Source organism: Xiphophorus hellerii, chromosome 17 (genome assembly GCF_003331165.1).
Source record: "Xiphophorus hellerii strain 12219 chromosome 17, Xiphophorus_hellerii-4.1, whole genome shotgun sequence".
NCBI classification, from domain to species: Eukaryota; Metazoa; Chordata; class Actinopteri; order Cyprinodontiformes; family Poeciliidae; genus Xiphophorus; species Xiphophorus hellerii.
In genome coordinates this window covers 11,508,910-11,530,962 of record NC_045688.1, presented here as the reverse complement: position 1 = coordinate 11,530,962, position 22,053 = coordinate 11,508,910, and the positions used below count along the sequence as shown (strand labels likewise).

Here is a 22,053-nt window from a genome sequence, read left to right as displayed (position 1 = left end):
GACTTGGAAATTTAAAAGCCGGAGGATTCCCGTGGTTGTGTTTGCACGATGACTTTTGCCAATACACGCCCTCACAGTACCTGCCTGAAATTTGTTGTATACGCATTTTTCTCATCTCACTAATTAAAACACCAGAGTGGCAATGAAGAAGATGGACTCCCTGAACACAGAGCTTTCAGAAACGAAGCATCAGATGAGGAGTGCGAATGAGGGTAATCAGTCCCTGGAGGTGATGAGGGAGGAGGTGATGCAGGAGCTGGAGCGGCTCAGGGCTCTGGTAGCGGCGCGGCAGACGGAAAACAGACAGCTACTGAAGAAGCAGGAGATCTGCCAGGAGGAGTCGTCTGAATTAATGGGCAGCAGGTGGAAACTTTTTTCTGTTTCTCTTAAGTTTAAAAAAAAGATGAAATATTAACTGTGTTTACCAGAGTGCACTGCTTTATTTTCCATCTTTTTAAATGTCGCAGGATAGTATTGTTCATGTTAATGTGCGTGCGTGTTTGTTTTTATTTTTCTATCCAGGGGTATTTTGGAAATGAAGATGCACAACCTCATGACTGATAGGAAGCAGCTCTACGAGAGCCGATCTTTGCAGCTCCGACAGAAAAATAAGTAGGTATACAGAATCCATCTTTCTTTTTACAACAAAACAAAAAGGAGGAAGGAACTCCTTCTTGTTTCCTTCTGGGTATTTTGCCTTACAGAAGTACACAGGTTCAAGTCAACATGAAAGGAAGTCATTGTCTTCCACAGATCACACAGACTAAAGGTTTTATTTTTTTTTGTGAATCTTGTATTTCTGAAGTTAACGGCATTATCATAGAGCAAAACTGAAAAGTTGCCTTCAATAGTTGCTCTAATCTGAACCTTGTAGCTGTTAGTGTCGTGACAGATGGTTCTGGTCCAGACCTAAATATGTCTGGCACATTTTAAACTTGTATTTGTTACTATTTTAAAAAAAAAGAGAAGTATTTTCCTTCCACTTTGAATTAATAGACTAGCTTGCAGAGGTTTTACTTGAAATCCTGAAACAATACAATAAAATACGTTCTTGTAATGTGTGAAAATGTTATGAACAGTTTGGTAAGAAACTATTCGCAGCAAACCAGCTTTAAACAGATGGCGGCTAGAACTGAGTTTTAGGGGTTATTTTCACTAAATCTAATCTGTTTCCATTTCTCTGTATTGCCCGTCTTGTGATCTGGAAGGAATCCATGAACAATATCAACCAGCGATTTTTATCAACTTAGAATTCTTGTGGAAAGATATAGAAAGTAGAGCCTGGTGATGGATGGAATAAATATTTCATATGTTGTGTTTTTTTTTTTCCTCAGGCAGGTGGAGGCCCTCAGACGGATGGAGCATGCCGTATCCATGGCCACTGAGCAGCTAGCGTGCACGCAATCCGTCTACAAGAACATACAGTCGCAAGTGGTATGTGAAATATTTTTATGTATAGCAAAAAGAAATAAAAAATCTTGATGTAATTGCTGTGTGTTTGTTTTTCACAAATATAGCGTTTGTGGAAGACGGGGAAGAAGAAAATATTTTGTGCTTGCCTTGTAGAGGACACAAAAAATGCATCAACGGTGTTTTGATCAGAAAAACCATGAAAAAAATAAAATATAATAAATATATATATATATGCTGTATATATATATATTTATATATATATATATATTCTTACTAACATGGTAAAGGCAGCATTATTCTGTGGGAAAGTATTTTTTTTCAATTGGAACCATGAAGTTTGTCAAAGCTAATGAGAAGATGTGTGACAATCATGACAATCCTGAAATAAACCTTTTTTTTTTTTTTTACACCTAATACATTTTCTTCAATGGGACATAAAAACAATGTTAACAGAAAATGACAAAAGAGCACGTACAGTACAGAACCGTTCAGTAAATCAGATTATTAATGAAAAGCCCATTTATTCCATCAACACATTATATAGATTAATTACACACAGATGTATGTTTGAAAGCCTCTATTTCCATTTTATATGATAGTTTGCCTCTTACAGGTAATAAAAATGACATTTAAAATTAGAAATAATATCAGACCAATAAAAACTTTTTAAACAGAAATTTGGGTTTATTGAAACATACGTTTTATACCTGCTATAAGGTTATTAGTTTCAGAATGTCATTTTTATCGTGTCTCATCTGAACACAATGTATTGAATATGTCTGTAGTTTGCAGCCTATGGACAAAAGAGATGTCTATAGGCTGCATTAAAAAAGTATATTCCTACACAGTTAATGTCATTCTTCATGGAAATGTCATAAATATATTGAAAATGCTTAGAAAAATTGCTAAGGCTAGCATTTTTTTTTATTACTTGTACATTTTAAAACATTTAAACATTAATCCGTTTCACATTTTTGGCCAAAAGTTAAGAAGTGAAGAGTTTAAAGAGACACACGCGCATTTGGAGCTGATTTAGACCAAAACATTTTCAATATGCTAAAGTGTCCCAGTCAAAGTTCAATTGAGAATCTGTCACTTTGAAAGTACCTGCTGAACCTCTAACCTTAAAACAAACACCGGTAGCTAAAATTAAAAAAGAATAGTCGTTTTTTTTTATTTTTTTATAAATAGTTCAGGAAAGATTCCCAGGCTTTGGAACCAAAAAATGCTTACAGTCTTGATTAACGTCGCCATACGCTGTGAGCAGGCCTGCCAGTATTTCCAATCTACACGTCATTTTACTGTTAAACACAGATTTTTTTTAGGATCAGCCTCATTTGGAAATGCATCAGCACATCTCTCATGCTCAAACTAAAAGCAGAGGAAATCGCAGTGACCCACCGGGGAATTCACAGTTCTGCAAAACAGAAAACAACTGCGCTGTAGGGAATGATTCAGTCAGTTTTCCCGTCACTGGCCTTCACGTTTCTGCTAGTAAATTAGTTCTTTATGTCTGCTCAGCGGAATCTGTTGGTTTACCACAGAAACGCATCTCGTTCTGAGCTAACCGTTGACAACTAATGGGCTTAATATTTTCAGCGTGCTGTTTTGTTTTAGCATTTACGCAACATCTTTTTCAAACTATTTCTGTGGCTGAAACAAAATCATATTGTCAGGAAAGAAAACATGCATTTGGCATTGATATCCCCTTATTTGTGAACGGACTCGCCTGTTTGAAGTGTGCTGCTCTACAGCTCATCCCATTAGGATCAAGGTGACGGTACAAATGAAAACACTTCTACCGTATCTCATCATGTAACCATCTCCCGCTGCTGAGATCCAGGACCAACTTTAGGCAGATGAAAGATCTTGCATCCAGATGAAATTTTAACCAGGCTCTTGATTTCCACTGCGCTCTGCTCTAAATATTCAGCTGGATGCTGTTCCCGAACGAGAGGCCAGCGCTCGGCAAAGGATGGAGCTGGAGAAGGAGATTGATGCACTCGCAGCCGGCTTTGAAAAGCAGGTGGGGATGTGTTCCTGTGACAGCAACAGCCTGAAGCGGTCTCAGCTCTGCCCAGGCTTCCTACACGGCTTGGAAGAGTTTGGAATTTCATTTCTGTGTTTTAGTGGATAAGTATAGAACAGAAAAAAACAACATCTACGAATGCAGAGAAATATTTGTATTTCCAGACATTAGTCTCTATCCTACTGCTTAAAAGTTGTTCTTCATTACGTCTGTTCCTTCCTTGTCTCCTTGCTTACTTTCTAGTAGCAATCCTTAGGGTTTGAGTGTCCCTCTGCCTTTTCTCTTTGTCTTTTCTTCTTTTTTTCTGTCTTTTTTTCATTCCTTCCATCCTTTTATCCTTTTGTGTCCTTCCTTTCATTCTGCCATTTTCCTCCCATTTCTTGTCCTTTTCCCCTTCTGTCCTTACATCCTTTTTTCCTCCCTTCTGTCATTTCATTTCTATCTTTTCATTTTGTGTCCTTCATTTTTGCCCTTTCTAGCCTCCTTCCCTGATTGTAATTTTTCCTTCTTCTTATTCTTGTCCCAACATATCTTATGTTTGTTTATTTGTTGGTTCCTTCGTTTCTGCTATCCTCATTCATTCCTTTATTCTTTCATGTGTTCCTTCCTTTGTTTTGTTTTTTTTTTTGCTATAGTTTTATTGGCTGCTTTTATGAGTAAATTCCATTGTGTGCATATTTTAGGTATTCTATGTTCTTAAAAGATGTCATAAAGAAAGCCTTTAGCGATTTATTTGTGAAGAAGATATCTTTTCTCCTTCAGTTAATGGGCATTTCAGACATCTTGTCGTATTAATCTTGCAATTTCACCCAACTGTTCACGTGGCTTTTAACTGGAGAAACGCGTTTCCATCCAGGTTTCTATGGCTGAAGAAGAAAACCAGAAGAAGCATCAGAACGGGGTGATTCAAGAGCTGCTTAGGGAGTCGAATCACCTCAGAGAAGAACTCCATAACCTGAGATGTCTAAGACAGATCAAAGCGGAGGAGCGGAGCAAGAAGCACCGGGAACGTCTCAAGGCAGAGGTGCTAACTCACACAGGCAAATTTAAATAAATTGAACATCCTTTGCTGTGTTTTTGTGTGTGTGTGTGTGTTTATATATATATTAATCTATTCAACATGTCAGAAAGGGTACTTTTCTTTATTTATATTGAAGAATGTGCAGCCAGAAGGAGAAATGGGGTTTCAGAAAACCATAAATAAAACCCACACAGAAGTGATGATGCTGGAGTTTTACCTTCTTAAATTTACCCACAGCAACTGAGCGAGCGCATCCAGGAGGAGCTTAGAGAGAGAGAGCTGATCATCATGGACCACAACAAGCTCAACGCCGTGCTTCAGCGCAGGTGTTGTTTTCATTTCTATATTCAATATGCAAGTGTGTGTGTGTGTGTGTCTGCAAGGATGATGCTGCAGAGAAAAGCATGTCCTACTAATTGGTCATACTTCGGCGTATCCAACGCCTACAACGCCCCGCAGCGCAACAACAGGCTTCTCCAATGCATTCATTAAGGTCACGGCATGCAGAATACATACTGATGCCGTTTCGCCCAACGTGGAATAAATTCCTCCCAAAAGCAAAAAGACAGCAGGAGGATAATTTTTTTTTTTTTGTTTATCCTCTCTTGGTTCTCTCATTTAGCGATCGCACATTCACACGCCGCCGCGTCATACATGAGTTTTAAATTGTAACTGAGTAAAGTGTCATCCTGCGTGAAGATTCTTTTTTTTTCTTTTTTTTTGTAGAAACAATTTCATGATCCACTGAACATTTGTAATGAATTGGAAATCAAGATTACCTCAATGGTATATTGCCTTATTGACAGAGTCCTCAAAAATAGCCACCACTTCTTTATATATATATATACAGTATATATATATATATATATATATATATATATATATATACAAGATGCTATAAATACTTTAAAGGGTAAATATAATCATATTTTAGAGCTGGATGACACCAAAATCTTAAGTGTGAAACCTGAGTGATTTAATTAAAAAAGAAACTTTTCTGACACAAAAAACCCAAATGTTTAAATGAGAAGCGACCAGAAAAAAAGAAGCTTGTTAGGAATGTGCTTGATGGACGGATGTTTGCTTGTTAGTAATGCCGAAAATTCAGGACAAGATGTTAAATATAATCGTATTGCGTGCTGGTCCTCCGTCTATGAAAAGTAGGTGGGATTTGTGTTGCTACAGCAACTGTATTGTTTTTGATTTTGGCTTTTTCTCTGTCTGGGCCAAATTAATGACAGATTGTAAAACCTAATTTTAATTTCCCTTCCCTCCACCAAATGTGTTGCATTAGCTTTGGAAAACCTTTTTAAGGTTAAAAAAACAACAACATAAGATTCTTGAGACATTCAGCTGCTTCTATTCACTGCTCCATTGTTGTTGTTGTTGTTGTTGTTTTAAAATGTTTGCTAATGTAGATGCTTTAGTCGTTGAGAAAATATTTATCATTGAGGCTAATCGTCAGATTATCACTGCCTTGTAACTGAATGCAAGCAGACTTTTTGCATTTTTTTATCACAATTTTTTCTATAATTTGTCATTCCGCACAGTGGTGGTTTACACACTGAGCTTACAGATGCTTTTCATGTCCTCTGACGGAGTGCTGGTTTGTTGAGTCTTTTAAGCTGCTGCTCTCAGCCGGCACTTTCCCTGAATGATTCCATACAAGTTTCAGCCTTATGGACTTACATTTGTGGCTTCTGAATCGCTACCGACTTCTTAGGCAGCCACTCTATAATTCTCTGTCTGACTTTTCGCGTTCTGTGTGCGACAACAAAGATTTTCCTCAGTTTCAGACGCATTCATGGACGTCTTGTTTTTTTAAAAAACAGATGAAGAGAGCCATAGTTCTAAGCTCAGCTATAAAAGTAATAAAAATGATATATGAATGGTTTTTAGAACCATTTTTAGTTAAAGAGATGCATCTACAGACATATATATAAAACGCACCCTGGAGTTGTTTTTGATGGGAACAGAAGCAATGCGCTAAACCTTATTTTATTTCTTCTGCGTTTCTTTTTTTTTTTTAATTGCTTCTCAGAATATCACAGTATTCAAAACTGTGTGACAAGTTCCTGGAAGAGAAGAATAACTATGCGAGGCTGAAGCAGATCGCCTCACAGACGATCTCCGAATTGACGGAGCAACTTAACATCCTTGAAAACGAGATGGGAGTCCTGCGCTCCGTCGCTGACAGCAAGGACAGGTGTGTTCGTGCGTTTGAGCAGGTGGCTTGCGTTGACATCGCTGCAGCACAAACCTCCATAGTAATTTTCATCCAGAAGAATTGGCTCTACATATTGTATAGGCGACATGCAAAAGATGTCATGTCTCTCAAATGTTTCCACATTCAGTTACAAACTTTATTGTTTTTAATGGGGTTTGGTGTGAAATATTAAAGCATAATTAGTGGATAAATGAACGGTGGAAAGTTTTATATATATATATATATATATATATATATATATATATTCATTTTCACACATATATAAATCTGAAAAGTATGTGCCTACCTGAGTGAATACTTTTTAACAATTATTTTTGCTGCAGTTATAACTGTAAATCTTTACTAGTTTTAGAAATCTTGAACATTTTTACCAATTCTGTCCCTGCTAGCAGATAGTATCCCCATAGCATAATGCTGTGGGGATACTATCTGCAGGGTGTGCTTAGAGATGTGCAAAGTGTTTTTGTGCGCACACAACATTTTGCATGTTGGTGCCTTGTTGAGGCAGTTGGTTACATTTAGGATTTTATTTGTTAGAGTTCAAGAACGAAGACCACACCTTCAGGATATTAAATCACAAATAAGTTTATTGGTTTTATTTTGTTTGTCGATCACCAACAGTCCTAATAAAATGTATCAAGGTTTAGTTGTGACTTGACGAAATAAATTACACTGAGCGCACCTGCTGAACTGTTCCATATCTGTCGGTTTCAGATTACTGATAAAGGCTCGCATGAAGGTCTCCAGCAGCTCCAAAATGAGGGAGAAACTGCGTAATGAGATCTCTAAGGTCTGCACTCGAACACGGGAAGAAAAAAAAAAAACCCATCAGAACATCACCTGTCTAAAACTGAAACAGTCAATACCCAACAACGAATATTGAGATTCACAGCAATGAGAGCAGTACAAAACTTCTCCGGGTTTCTCCTGATGTATCAAAGCATTGTTTTTGTGAGAACCAACTTTCCAACCCTTATTTTTTTTCCTTTTCACTTTGGATGGCTTTATTGAAATCTGTAAGCAACTGTAGATCCAGTATTTATTTGTGTCTTTTTACGAGGCTTTCGAACGTTTATCACACACAAGGCAATTTATAAAAGTTTATCGACTTCTCTGCGGTCTGCTTAACAATCCCGACCCCTACGGTTTTAAAGTACATTTCTACATCAAGCTGAAACTGCTTTAACAATTTGTTGTCCAGTGTTTGTGAAGTATATAGCAAGGACAAAATGATTACAGGATATGGCTGCTTTCTAACCAAACTGGAACCTTTTTGCTCCTTGCCTCATATAAATGTATAGTTAAGGGTGAAAAATGTCATTCTGATTTTAACTCTGTTCCAGTTCACATGGAAACGGCACCAAATCCATCAGCAGCATGAGGACAACAAACTGGAGTTAATGAATCTCACCCAAATGATCAAGTTCCACGAGGGGATTCTTCTGGAAGTAAAGAGAAGTCATGAGAATGCCATCCAAAGACGCAATTTTCTGTAAGTTTCTAACTTGCATGTGCAGGTAGAAGCTTTCCCATCCACAGACTATCGTACTTAATGATCTTATTTCTTTTGCGCACAGGGGGATGCGGCTCTTGGAGCAGGACAAAGTTTTGTCTAACTTTTATGAGCAGGTGAAGGACCTGGAGGCGGCCGTCGCCAAAAGCAACAGAGCGACCGAGACGGTGGAGAAGGACGTGAGAGAACTGCAGATTGAGATCAACGACGAGAAGAGGCAAATAGACCTGAAGAAGAGGAAGGTGTTACTCAAGAGGAAACTGGAGGAGGAGATCATCATGCTGCAAATCGAGGTAGAAAAACTGCAGTGTATAAAACTATCATGTCTGCTGAAGCGATCGAATCAGCAAAAACACTTTCAGGATAACAAACCGTCAAAGGACAGTGAAGGGGAACTGTCTCTGATTTTTTATTTTTTTATTTTTTTTGGCTCATGCCTGGATGTCTGGGCCTCCATCTGGTATTTTATTGTAATAAATGAGCATTTTCAATGGGTTGGTACTATTAAGGCTGTCTGTGCATATAAAGCCTCTAATCAAGGAGGAGTGTGCCAGCAGGATACTGGCATGAGGATGACCATCAGTGTTCCTGGATGCTGTTCAGCTTCATATTTTAGGAACCCTATCAGGGTGCAGTCAGACCTGTCAATTAGTGCTTCCCGTGGTTGTTCAAAAGATGAAGGTTGCTCCGAACCGGATGATTATATATGCAGCGTTTTTCCAGGGGAGCTTCTGGTGATTGACGTCTCTGCGAATGCGTTTTAAGCTCTTCCCGTTTTTTTTTTGTTGAACCTTTTCCTGAATTGTTTTTAGAGGTGAGGGGGGGGGAAAAACGGTGGGGAGTCAAAATGAAAGATGGGACCTCCTGCAACTGAAAATAGTGTAGAGCAGTGGTTCTTAACCTGGGTTCGGTCGAACCCCAGGGGTTCGGTGAGTCGGTCTCAGGGGTTCGGCGGAGCCTCTGCCGCGGAGGTAAACACACACTTGTGTAAAGTTGTGATGACGCGCCCCGCTTGGCCATCACTTGCTGCAGAGGATCATGTTACATTGCTCGGCCAATCAGTGCTGCGGGGAATTTAGTGCGCGCAGTATCAGCGGCTGTCGTAGTTGTACGTCGCGTGGTTTCTTTCTTAATATTTTAACCCATACTAAATATGTCGAGCAAAAAAAGAGGAAAATGAACAGACTTTGTTCTGAAGATGCACTTGCCAAGGTGAAGCCACGCCTCTCTGAACTGGTCTCCCAAAGACAACAGCAGAAGTCACACTGATTTGCAGGTATGTCATTTGTGCAATACTTTATTCTGGCCCCAAAAAAGTATTTTGTGGATTCAAAACGACAAAAAAACAAATTAAATTTAAAATTAAAAAAATGAAGTTATTAAAAAAAATTTCATTCTTTGAAAAAATCCAAATTTATTTTTAATTAGTAAAATAGTAAAAAAAATTTGGGGGGGTTGAAATTCTTTTATGGGGCCGAAATATTTTTTGGGGGCCAGAATAAAGTCATACTGTAACTTGCTGTGAGTTCATGGTTTTGTTCTTTGAGCAAAGGTGACGTTCATGCACGGCTCATTTTGTGCACCTGCAAAAAAACATATACCTATGTCTTGAATTTGGCAAAAAAAAAAAAAGTATTTTATCACTAAAGAAGGGTTCGGTGACTGCGCATATGAAACTGATGGGTTCGGTACCTCAAAAAAGGTTAAGAACCACTAGTGTAGAGGAAGAGAGTAAGGGGCGTCTCACAGGAGAGCACCAGGCCCTTCAACTGCGACATCTCTTCCTCCAGGGAGGAAATCCTTTTGGGCCGCCGTCTCTAAATCAATGAGGTTTGTATCTTTTTGTCAATCGGACACAAATTGCAAAGTGGAGGGAAATGATTCATCCCACCGCATGACTCACTCAAAGACAGATGTCATCTGTACAAAATGTTACTGCCCTGATTTGAGATTTACTATCTGAGAGGGAAGGACTGTGTGTCCTGTGTTCAATTAAAATCCTGTTATTTTCACTATGTGACATAAAGAAGCAGCCGTCTGTTGGTCCCAGACAGACTGGTGCTTGCAGGACTCCTCTTTTCCCTTAATAAGACCTGACCTTATGTAGAAGACACTGAGCCAAGTCGGCCTGAGCCAGCTGTTGCATTATTTTAACTGTATTCATTAATCCTTGCAGGTATTTGCTGGTATATTTAATAGTTGTAAGGTTCTTCAATGTGAAACGGAGGAGAACAACGACTTTCTACAATGTTTCAACTCTTCATTACCTCAAATTTTAACTGCGCCTGGCAGCGACTGCTGTAAAACGAGATGAATCCTGCATCTTTATGACAATCCGTCGGTTTTTGTAAAGTCGGAAAATAGTTTTCAACTTTCCTTCCAGCATTGCAATCAGGAGATGGTAAATATTTAATGCCAACAGTCATTGCTTATCTTGTAGAATTGACATTTATCACCTTTGTGCAATTCACATAAACATATTATGTTTTATAATTCATGTCTTTAAATGCAGGCAAACTGTACATGGGCAGAAAAACACTATTTAAATACAAATCTGGGCAACCGAGGGGTTTTTTAGTAAAACTACAAGAACAATTGTTTTGTAACTTTATTTATTTATTTATTTATTGCTTTTAGGTTGAAGAATATGTGCAAATATATTCCAATCAACATTAACTGCTCTTTTGAATAGCTTTAGCGTTCAGTCCTCGGCTGCCGATGTTTTGCTTTTTACTCCTGTAGCTTCGAAAAGAAGCGGAAACTTGCTAGCACAGCTCAGAACGGAGGTGGATGTAAAGCACAAGATTAGAATCTAAGCCAGGAGGGATAAACCCAAACAGTCACAGACTAGGCCACAAGATTCCCACGGGCACGGCCGAGACACACACGTGAATAAATCACAACATAGAGAAATGAGACAGATACACACATACTGATCCACAACTGGCTGTCTTGCTGATGTTTCCATCGAGGGTTTGGTTGTGCTGCAGCGTCACATCGGAGTTTCAAATTTCTCAAATGCAGGTGTTCTCCATCTGCTTTTGGCTTTTGCTGGTGGTTTCATCTATTTTTGTTGCTGAAATATATATCTACTTTCTTATCCATAGCAATCTCCCTGCTTTTATCGCTTTGCACAATGCTCCTTTCGTCTCTTTGAGGCGTGTATTCAAGTGGAAGTGGCTTCATCTGTGCAAACTTCTTTCACTTTTCATGGCCTGACCTTGTTTATGTAACAGAGTTCTCCCATTTTTTTTCTTCCTTTTTCTTTTCCCCTCTCTCTCTCTGTGTTCAGATAAACTGACCCTCAGGCTTTCAATGCCACTTTGTTAATTAATCCACTTCTATGACTCTACCTTAAAGTAAATCTCAGCTCTGTTTTGACTTTATTGTCTCAGAAAGAGGAACGCCCTAACTTCAAACTTGAATGCATTTCACTGGGATGTATGGAATGAATCAAATTCAAAGTAGCACATGTGGTTTTAATTTAAAAAAATAAACACATTTACATTCTACTCCTTTTACGTTGATTTATCTGCATATTTTAGTCCAGCCAGTTGCCTTCAGTCATAAACTGTTGGGTGAATTCAATTATGCACTTCTTTTTGTTTGTCCAACAAATGATAAAATCCGTTGACGTTTGTGGCTGTAACCTCGCAGTTCAAGGGGTGTGAATACTTTTCCAGGACTGTGTGATTCACGCGGCGGTTGTTTATCCCTCATCCGTTCGTCCACCCATTCATCAGCAGTTGGCTCCATCCATCAAGCCGTCCAGTCGTTTATTTTTCTCTTCTTCTCTTCTGTGTGTAAACAGCAAATCATTTTCTCAATCACACCCTTTCCCTTGTACAGCCTCCCCTGGGTACAAAAAGTGAATCATGGATTTCTTTTTCTTTTTTCTTTTTTTTGCAGGAGACTTGCCAACCCTATTCAGTCGTCATGTGAATTCAATCTCCATGCGACTGCATTGCCGTCGATTTATCATATATATTGTCTATTTGTATTCATCTGTGACCAGTTTATCTGTTCATTGCAGATGGACCCCCCTCCCTTTGATGGGGAATTTTGACAAAGATAAATTGGGCCATCTGTTATACTATTGAAGTTCAATACACTCTGAGGCTTTCATCACTCCGAGGAATTTTAATTGCTGCAAAATAAACAGAGGTTGTTGTCTGCCTCTGAATTTACTGCCCCGTTTACGAGACGCTGGCAGGCTGACATCCCGTACAGGTATTCGCGCGGAGAGCTTCGCAGCGGCTAAATTTTGCTAAAAAAAAAAACGTTGTCTAATGACTAGTTACGCTCCGCTTCTGCTTCGCGGTGCTGCGAGAGAATCAGACGTACACACACCCCTACACACACACACAGTCATTAATGGAGTGAGATTTATTCGCAGGTGGGGCTACTGACAGACTGCAGTGTCCCCATGGTGGTGAGTCATATTGTTTGTTTGTTCCTCTCTTAAATCTTTTTTTTTTTTTCTCCAACCTGTCTGGAAGTTATCGTCATGGGGAATCCCAGTGTGAATTGTGGCTCTGCTGGATGTGAGGGCACTTTTATGTGACAGGTTAAGGGAAGCTAGCAAAACCAAATGCACAGAAACTGAAGGCCCAAGCAAAACACGTTGTGTAGAACTCGTCTCTACACCCAAGAGCTTCATTGGGCAGCTCACCTTTTTATCTCTGAACTTCCTCTGCCTGCTAACTGTTTTTGCGATGTAGGATAAAAGGACTACCTGGATTTGTCACAAATTAAACTTTTGGATTCCAAGTCAGAATCTATGCTATAATTAATCCCTGCAATTTATCCCGTCTGGGTTTTACAAGTGTATAAATAAAAAGGGAAAATGATCTGGGTTTTTGTTTTGTTTTGTTTTTCATTTCTATAAAAAATTCTGACAACTGTTGTCTGCCATTCGTTTTATATCCAGTCCCTCCTGAATCAATACTTTGTGGAACAATGTTTTGCTGCAATTTCAGCTCCACTTCTTTTGGGATATGCCCAAAACCGGCTTTTGTGCACAAACCTACAGAACTCTTTACCTTTTCTTCCTTGCAAAAACATACAATCAGATTGGATCTGTGTATATTGCCAAAGATACTCAAACAGATGAAGGTCTAAGCCATTTGAACATATAAATATGCTTGAATGCAAGTGTACCATTTTAACTCTGGCTGTATGTTTAGGGTACAGGGTTGGTGTTTTCCTTTAAGAATTTCTAAATTATGCTTTACATTGCTTTGGTCTGTCACACAAAATCCCAATAAAAAGCATGCAAGTTTGGAGTTTTAACGTGATAAAATGTGAAAAAGCTCGAGGCATGTCAAAATCACACTTTAATTCCCCACTAGTAGCTGAGCAATATAGCAATTTAGACCCTGCTTGGTGTTTCTATTGCTCAAAATCCAAACTGATCAAGGAATTCGGTGAAAAACACAACTTGTGATGTAGCAAATAAATCAAAGCTGAAAGATTCCATCTATTTATTTTTCACTTTTTAAAATTTTTTTTTAATGTTTTTCCTTTCCTGTAATTGAATAAGAAAAATAAATAAAAGCTTAAAAAGTGATTAAACCAAATTCATTTCTTTAGACTGAATAGCCTTGATTTGAATTGAACGAACTCTTGGACAAAAAGGAGAGATTAATTGAAACTGCGTTTATGCTGTTCATGGTTGCGTGCCGTCGGAGGGCGCCATCATGAGTCTAACTCAAACCGCTCTCCCTCACACCCAGTCACTCTGACACCTCAGCAGGGATTGCCAGATTAATTAAATATGCGAGCCTTTGGACTGTGGGAGGGAAGAAGTAGCCACCGCAGAAAACAAATGGAAGTGCAAGAAGAACATGCAAACTTTCCACAGAGACGCCCCATCTGACCAGGAGCTAGAAAAGCTTAGAAAGTGCTACTAAGTTGGCTGGTATTGCAATGCTGACCTAATTGGATCAGAAAAACATCAACACAAATACAATGCAAGATTTATGGGTCAGTTGGCTCTTTTAGTTTTATTTTTTAGTCTCCTTTTCCCAAGATCCTCAGCTACTTACGTTGATTTCTAGCCCATTTCATTTTTAGAAAGTCAGACTTTCTGTTAAAAACCTTCCGCACATTCATGAATATTGCAGCAACAGTTAAAAGGAGAGGTCCTACTTTCAATTTTATTAGTGCGCTGACTGCAGGTTTACTGGTGGATCCCAGAGTTTCTAAAAGTAGAACGGGAGGCAAATCTTTTAGCTGTCAGGTTGTGGAAGTAGCTCCCAGTTTTAGTTCGTCATTCGGACTTCCTGTCAACTTTTAAGACCAAGTTTAAAATTTTCCTTTTTTATTAAGCTTTTAGTTGGAGGAGTTTAGGGAGACGGAGGACATACTTGACCACATGTCCTCTCACATTTTTTCCCCTACTGCTGTCCAGTTATTTATTATCTGCAGTCATTTCTGCCATTAACCGTTGATGTTCTCTCTCTGTTTTTATCCTGACTTTCTTCATACAAGTTGCATCTTGCCCAGCCTTTCTGCTTAGCTGTGACACCTTCCCAGAGGGGGCCATCAGCTGAGCTATTGCTGTTATAAACTTTGTTCTCTCCACGTATGATGCAGCTTAAAGTGTCTGTCTGTGTGTTTCAACCTCCCTCTTGTAGAAATTTGCAATCGACTGTCCACTGGTGATAAATTCTTGTCCAGAGTTTCATTAGATGGAAGGATTTTTACCAGTTGGCATAAAAAAGATGTATCTGTGTTTGACAGCATTTGTTCTGAATTGGTGCTATATAAATAAACCAAACAGAATTTCTTTTATATGTAGCCGTCAATGGTACAATGGCGCAATATGTGATTTTTATCCCAGCTAAATGCTGTTCAGAGTTCCTGGAACAGATCTGACTTTTAATTATAATCCACAAAATTTGAGTTGGGTAAAGGTTGGAGTGCTAACGAGGCAAATTTTCCAGAAGATTCCAAACTCGGTTTCTGTAGATTAATTCTCCTAATGAAACAACAAAAGCTAAAAAAAAGTAGTTATCTTTTATTTTCCCATCTACTTTGTGCAAGTGCTGTAATAGCTACTAGCAGCAAATCGGCCACTTATGTTTCAAAATGTCAACTAAATTCGGCCAGACATTGTAACTTGTCTTTTGCACTGTTTACCCTTGTGAGGTAACGAACGAGTTATCCTTGTATGAAACATGTTGCTGGTGCGATCCTTTCTTCGGTGCCGCCCTGGGCAAGTGCCCCTAAGGCTCACATTAAATTGGCACTGCTTCCCAAACGTTTAACTTTGTCTCGTCAGCACTTTGGACAAATCAAATGGTGTTTGAGTTTGTTAGTGTTTGAGCGTATCCACGTCGTAGCGAGGACTTCTTTCTTTTGACTGGACTCTGTCGGTGGCACGTTGCTCCTGAACAGCCTCTCCATTCGAATTTAGGTGACTGCTTTGGGTTGAGCCAAAGCAGTCAAATTGAGCCTGAGACTCAGGCTCAATTTGGTGTTGCAGAAGGATAATGATACGAAGCACTTCTGAAAAGCATAAACTAGGTTACATTAAGCTTCTGGATTGATTTTGTTACATCCCTAAACCGAGTGAACATTTGATGCGTAGCATTAAAAGCCCGTTTTAAAGCAGGGAACCCATCCGCCCATCCATTATCTTCCACTTATTCCAGGGTTGGGTTGCTGCCACTTGGGCCAGCTCCTCTGAGGGAAACTAGTTTTATTCATCACATCAACTCTGCAAACAATTTCTAGACAGAACAACTGCCCTCTTTGTTGGGGATTACAAAGTGAGAGTTTTTATTTATTTTGTTTTCTAATTGCATTATCTGGCACATCCATAGCTGAAATTGGACTGTTAAAGCAGAGTTATTATGATAATAACTTCGCTCTGAGATTCAGTGATTGTAAACACAGAGCTTGGGAAGCTGTGAATTGTCTGACCACAAAATGTAATTCTGCTGCGGTTCGAGTGCTGACCAAGCTCACTAGTGACAATAACTCCTCCATAGAGACTTTGCATCTATTTATTGTTGGCGGTCTCACTGTGCATGTCCATATTTATTAGAATTTATACTTTATTTTGTACATATGTGACCTTTCTGCTTTATTAATCCATCCCTTTGTCTTGTATTTATTATGAGGCTCTTAATTGCTCGAGCTTGGGACGCGGTTAATAAATAAGGTAATTATTCAAGTTTATGGTAACACGTGCGGTGTACCGTCCCATTGTGTGGCTTTCTAAGCCGCCGTGTTAACTACTCGCTGAGCTGAAATTATGCAGATGAAATGCAAATTAGAAAGCGGCGCGGAGGCTGTCATCTCCACAATGTTTTACAGCACTCACAAGCCAAAAGCCCAGCAATGATTTGTAACTGTCGGATGAAGAAAACAAGGAGGCAGGCAACAGACACCGACACAGAGACGGATGGATGGATACAAGGAGACAGACATTAAAAGGACGGATATATATATAAAAAAAAAAAGGCTACAAGTGATGGAACTGCGGAGAAAAGAAGATTGATGCGTGAGCAAAGAAAAGAGAACGAGGTTGATGGAGACGCTCTGCATTCCATCCATCATGACGCGTTTAAGTGACTGCGGGTGGATTTGGGTGCAGATGGGACACGCATCAATCAGATCTAACCACACGCTTGTCTTATTCTGGCTGCCGACGAACTGAAGACGTTGAGCAGCATTAAAAGCTTCAGAGCGGAGTTAGAGTGGTTGATTAACACGTTCCGCGGTTGTCACAAGCAGTTGAGTTAAAAAAAATAATAATTTGCACATTTGAAAAGTTGAAAATCCTTTTTAGCAACTTTTATTTCAATTCATGCAGGTGGGCTGAGAACGCGACACTTTAGACGAGATAAAAATTTAATTTCTTAATCTATAGGAGTGAGGTAAAATACATATTGGCCTCTTGAATAAACTGATGATAGGCTCGATGACCTTTTCTCAGGTAGCCAGCCCAGGATGATTTCACTAAACATCACAGGGTTTCCCTCAGTGAATTATAAGCCTGGTGGGCTTATAATTTTTAAAAAAAGATTTTATAGTAGGTGTTTAGGTATTAATCTTCCAGTCTCCCAATAACACACAACTATCGAGTAATATTTTCACATTTTCTGTCGACTATAAACATGTTTTACCTCAAAAACATGGCGAACAGCTGGATGACCGCCCTGCTGCCCCGAGCACCGGGCTTAGCAAGCTTTCTGGGGGAAACCCTGCATCGTACATCTGTGACCCGCATGTGCTGCATGAAGAACATGACGCCACAGCGTACCGTGACTTTGCAGTCTCTAGTTTTTCTGAACCGTTTCGTATGATTTCCCCTTCCCAAGTAACTTCTTGATCAAAGTTCGCTGTTCTCCTGGAATTTCGTTTGAGTTTCAGAAAAAACAATGAATCATAAGAAGCTATTACCACCTTTGCTGTATTTTGTCTTCATCAAGTCTGACCAAACGTTCCAATAAATTACAAATTCATTAAAACGCTGTTTAATATTTATGATGTCTTTATTTTGTTTGTAAAGAAAAGGGAAAAAAAAACACTAAAAAGGAAAGTTTCAGGAGGGATTTTTTTCGGCGTTGGAAATTAGAAAACCGCGACATAGTCAAACCTCAACAAGCTCAGTATCATATAAAGTATTTTGTCAAAGATTTTCACTACACTTTACACTCTTTTGACAACTTTTTTTTTTTTCCCCTCAGTTTTGAGAAGGGCCTCTTCTTCTGCAAACACACAATCCCACAGCAATTTCTGCTTACACTTCCTCACGCGTTGTTTGTTTGACGCGAAGCTGCTGCCTCAGTGTGCGCTCAGTGGTTCCGGGAGGGGACGGTAATGCTGAACTGAAAGGTTGGGCACAGAGGAGAGAAAATGTAAAAGAGTCATTATTTATTTATGTTGCGGCTCAGAACAAATCCCCGCAGGCTTGTCTCCATCTATTTACGGTCAAACGGCAAAAGTTAGGGGAACAGTGTAAACTAGTAGCTGGAGGTATGTTTTAAATGAGCCGTCATCTTCCTACTTACTGCCCACCCTAATGTATAAGAATGCATTGTGTGGTTAAAGTGCTTCTGATAATGAAAAGTTTGGATTTTTTTTAAGGTTTCCACATTTGCACATGTCTTATTGTAGAACTTTAAACATAACTAGTGAGCTATCAGCTTCAACTAAAACATGCGAGCGAGGCAGATGCTGTAATACAAACAAATGCCTTTTACTTCTGTAATGTCTGGCTGAGCCCTGTGCAACGACTCTGCAGGGTAGGCCTTTTTTTATATCTCCCCCGGAAATGGGAAAAATATGCAAAATATTCAGTTATTTGAATAATAACTATGCATTTCTACAACCTGCATTTGCATGTTCATTGGAAATGGGTTGTTGGTTTTTTTTTGCCTTATTTGTTGCAGAATTTGAACTTCACAATGATGAATGCCAGACAGACTCGGTCCCACTAACAAGCTTTAGTTGTCCCAAACTGCATACATGGGCCAGTTTTTCTTCAATTTCGCTCCCTCTCTTTTCTATTTTTTCTTATAAATGTATCTTCATACCATCTTTTCCATTTCTTTAAAGTCCGTCTGCCTCTGTCTGCCTACTCTTTGAGCATATCTTGCTTTTCGGTCTCTCCGCTGTCAGCCTCCTCTGTTCCAGAACTAACGGGCAGCAGAATATTGTGTCCAATATTTTCTCTCTGATCGTTTTTTTTTTTTTTTTTGGTTCTGTTTTCTACCGATGTTCTCTTCATTGTCACCGTCATGGCTCCTTGATCATCCCAAGGCTCATATTCTTTTATATATGGAACACCTTTATTTTGATGGAATGCAGCCTTGTTCATCTGAAATAGCAGTTTGGATGAGATATAAAGCTGCAGGTTAAATTATTCCTTTCCTGCATTTAGGTTACAGGTGGAAACTGAATCGTTTTCCTACTTGTTCTGCAAGAAAATGGACTCATTAGTTGATTTTTTTTTTTTTTTCTTCGCTGGTATGAGGCAACATAGATTTAATGGTTGGGAGAATGGTATTTCAGACTAACACAGATGCGGTATTCTGCAAAATCTGTACTTTTTCCAAGTGGTGTATGCATTCTTACTTCCAAAACTTTGGGATTGCCTTTAGTTATTCTTGTTTAAACAAAACCGGGGAGGGGAAAAAAAACAAGCTTGTACAAATTTTTATCTCTTAGTTATTTTTCCTTTTTGCACATTTTCGTTGTCTGTCATCCCTGTGAGTGGGTGCAACTCTGTAAAGCCTCTAAATCCTCATAACCGGAGTAAAATGTACTTTGACAAACTTCCATCAGTACAGAAAGGCTGCAGGCTGTTTGGTATAATGAATCTGTTGCAGATAATATAGCAATGTAAACACTTCATTGTGATGTCCTGGCATCTATTACTGGTATATATTTTCTTCTTCTACTTTTACACCTCAATTTCCTTCCATTGATGTGAACAGTTAACCTTTCAGTCATGTCAGCACTTTTCACCTCCTGCAACTTCGGTTCTCACTCTCTGACTGACTGCAGCACTTTTGGGATGAGTGTCAGCTGAGGGCCTGAATCTAAAACGTTAACCCTGCCTCTCTCTCTCCATCTAGCTCCTTTGACTCATCTCACTTCTACTTGCTTCCCTCTTTCATTTCTGCTGTCTTAAGGGATGACACGAAACAAAAAAAAAAAAAAAAAAAAGCTTAATCCCTTTCAGGGATCTCGAGGCACTTTTTAAACTTTATTTTCTCTTATCGCTCATTCCCAGAGACTTGTCACCTTGTGGGGAGAAGCTCCCATCCACGCGCTACATTTAGCAAAGAAAGGTGTCGAGTTTTGTTATCTGTTTTTAATCCCAGGGTAGTATATCTTCAGTTTCTGCGAAGGGAAAGCACTCAACAAAGGGAGTAGCTAGAACTTTGCTCACTTTGAGAAAAATACAAGCATACGCATATCAACGCCTTCTGTCTTTTTTGCCAATTTTCTGCATCCCTCAGCTCTCAGAAGCAAGAGACGCGACCCTGAAAAGTGTGACTCGTACCCTTGAATATCGGGAGTTAAAGGGCGACGACCCACCGGCTCCAGAACTCGTCAAGAAAATGGAGCAGGTAGCTGCATGCCAACGTTTCCACCCGCAACTTTAAAAGCCGAGTTGCAAAATGCGCAGCTCATTTTTCTCCCGGTGTCTGCGTGCGCTCGAAGCTGGAGGTGAATTTGGCCGAGCGCGAGCGTCGGCTGCTGGGAAAAGAACTCCTGGTGGAGCGGGTGACCCGGATGTCGAAGCCGCTGGGGGAGCAGGCGGAGAGCTGCAGGGTCCACAGTCTCTCCGTGGCAAAGAAGGTAGCCCGGACGCTCTGGAAGACACCATAGGCAGATTTTAATTTTGCACATTTATTCTGCTATAACATTTTGAATTTATAGCATGGTAGAGAGTAGACTGTAGTCACGATTGTGAGACAATTTCTGGGAGAATTTCATTCTATCTTTTATATCTTTTTGCTGTGTCAGTATTTCTCATCCCTGCCACCGACTCATCAGAAGCAGAGACATAAAAGATGGATGTGGTTCACATGACATCCATTTTTTTCCCCCCCCTACAGTCAAATTTAAGCTCCAGGTTTAAAAATGAAGCTAACATCACTGCAGCCCAGTTATTTGTGTGTGTGTTTTTGTAAGTGGACAGTGAAGTGAGCCAGTTCAACTGACTCATTTCATAAGTAAGCTAATTAGGGAGTTTAATCCAGATGCTAATTTCACATTCATACTTGTAAAACGTTTTAAGCTATCCTCTCCCTTTTCACAATTATTCACTAATTTGTGCAGATGTATTGCATAAAAGCAACTTTTTAAAAAATGTCAAGGAATATAAATTGTTTACCTTACCTCTGCATATTTGCTTTTCCCTGCTTGTTTCCAGCTGAATGAGGCACGGGCCAAAATCTTCAACATCAACCTCTGCTTGATGGCCGTTTCTGCAGAACTGTCCATGAAGCAGGCAGTCGCTTTGTCTGAACGCCGACAGATGAGAGAGAGAGAGCAGCAGGTCAGGCCAGGTCCTTGTTTCACCCATTCAGGCCACACTGTGCTTAAAGCTTGCAAATTCACGCTGCACTTTTCCTTCCAGTCTTCGCCGCAGACTCGTTTATGCTGCTCATTTTTAAAAGTAAAACTAATTTAAGAGGTAAAAAAAAAAAAAAAAAAAATCTTCAGTTGGGTTATAAAATTTCAACACTGACAGTGGAAAAACAACAGGGCTGGCACAGAGAAACGAGAGGTGGTTGCGTGGAAAGTGAACTCGCTGGGGAATAAACATTAATATTTAGCAACTGCAGTGCAGCAAGATGTCAGTTGCATGGCTAAATCTGTGTTTTCATGTGTGAACTGGTCGCGTGGTAACCAGAGCCGGTATAATTTGTTTCATTATCCGTATGTCAGTGCAAGGAATAAAAAAAAAAGGCAGAGGTTAAGAACCGAGGCAGGAGTTCTGTTTTTAGTGACCCCCGTAACCATGACAACTGTAAGAATTCCTTCAACATCTGAAAACCAAGCTAAGCGTTCGCTTGCTTCGTTTCTTCCTGTCCTGGGTCTGCGCAGACTTCAAGCTTTGAGTGATGTGGTGAAGTAAGTTGTAGCCTCGGTTTTCTGATTATTTTAGTTGGGTTTTTTTTTTCCTCACCATTTTCTGTAAGCCAGAAATATGTTTGTACGTGGAACTCCCAGTGGTTCAGCTGATTCTCAGATACTCAAACACTACATTTTTGACTTCCTGGTATCCACTGCTGATTTTTCTTCCCTTCGCTTCCCGTTGTTGATGTAAGCAGTTAACCTTTCGGGCTCTGGTGGGTTCATGTCGCCGCTCTAAACCT

The 22,053-nt window shown here is 39.6% G+C and overlaps 1 protein-coding gene and 1 long non-coding RNA gene across 3 annotated transcripts in view; one reads left to right on the top strand and one right to left on the bottom strand.

The window, feature by feature from the left end:
* Positions 1-22,053, top strand: part of ccdc146 (coiled-coil domain containing 146) — a 64,413-nt gene that overhangs the window by 34,146 nt on the left and 8,214 nt on the right. For both annotated transcript variants that reach the window (XM_032588974.1, XM_032588973.1), the window contains exons 8-20: positions 136-363; positions 523-612; positions 1,335-1,434; positions 3,347-3,439; positions 4,299-4,466; positions 4,701-4,789; positions 6,505-6,669; positions 7,405-7,480; positions 8,034-8,182; positions 8,268-8,496; positions 20,185-20,295; positions 20,390-20,527; positions 21,105-21,230. In XM_032588974.1, coding sequence (XP_032444865.1) covers positions 136-363; positions 523-612; positions 1,335-1,434; positions 3,347-3,439; positions 4,299-4,466; positions 4,701-4,789; positions 6,505-6,669; positions 7,405-7,480; positions 8,034-8,182; positions 8,268-8,496; positions 20,185-20,295; positions 20,390-20,527; positions 21,105-21,230 — 1,762 coding nt within the window. The remainder of the gene's footprint in view (positions 1-135; positions 364-522; positions 613-1,334; positions 1,435-3,346; positions 3,440-4,298; positions 4,467-4,700; positions 4,790-6,504; positions 6,670-7,404; positions 7,481-8,033; positions 8,183-8,267; positions 8,497-20,184; positions 20,296-20,389; positions 20,528-21,104; positions 21,231-22,053) is intronic.
* On the bottom strand, positions 17,691-20,337 carry LOC116736488 (uncharacterized). The gene is made up of 2 exons (XR_004342574.1): positions 20,229-20,337; positions 17,691-18,045 (listed from the first exon to the last, which is right to left on the bottom strand). It is a non-coding gene; the product is annotated as an uncharacterized LOC116736488 (long non-coding RNA).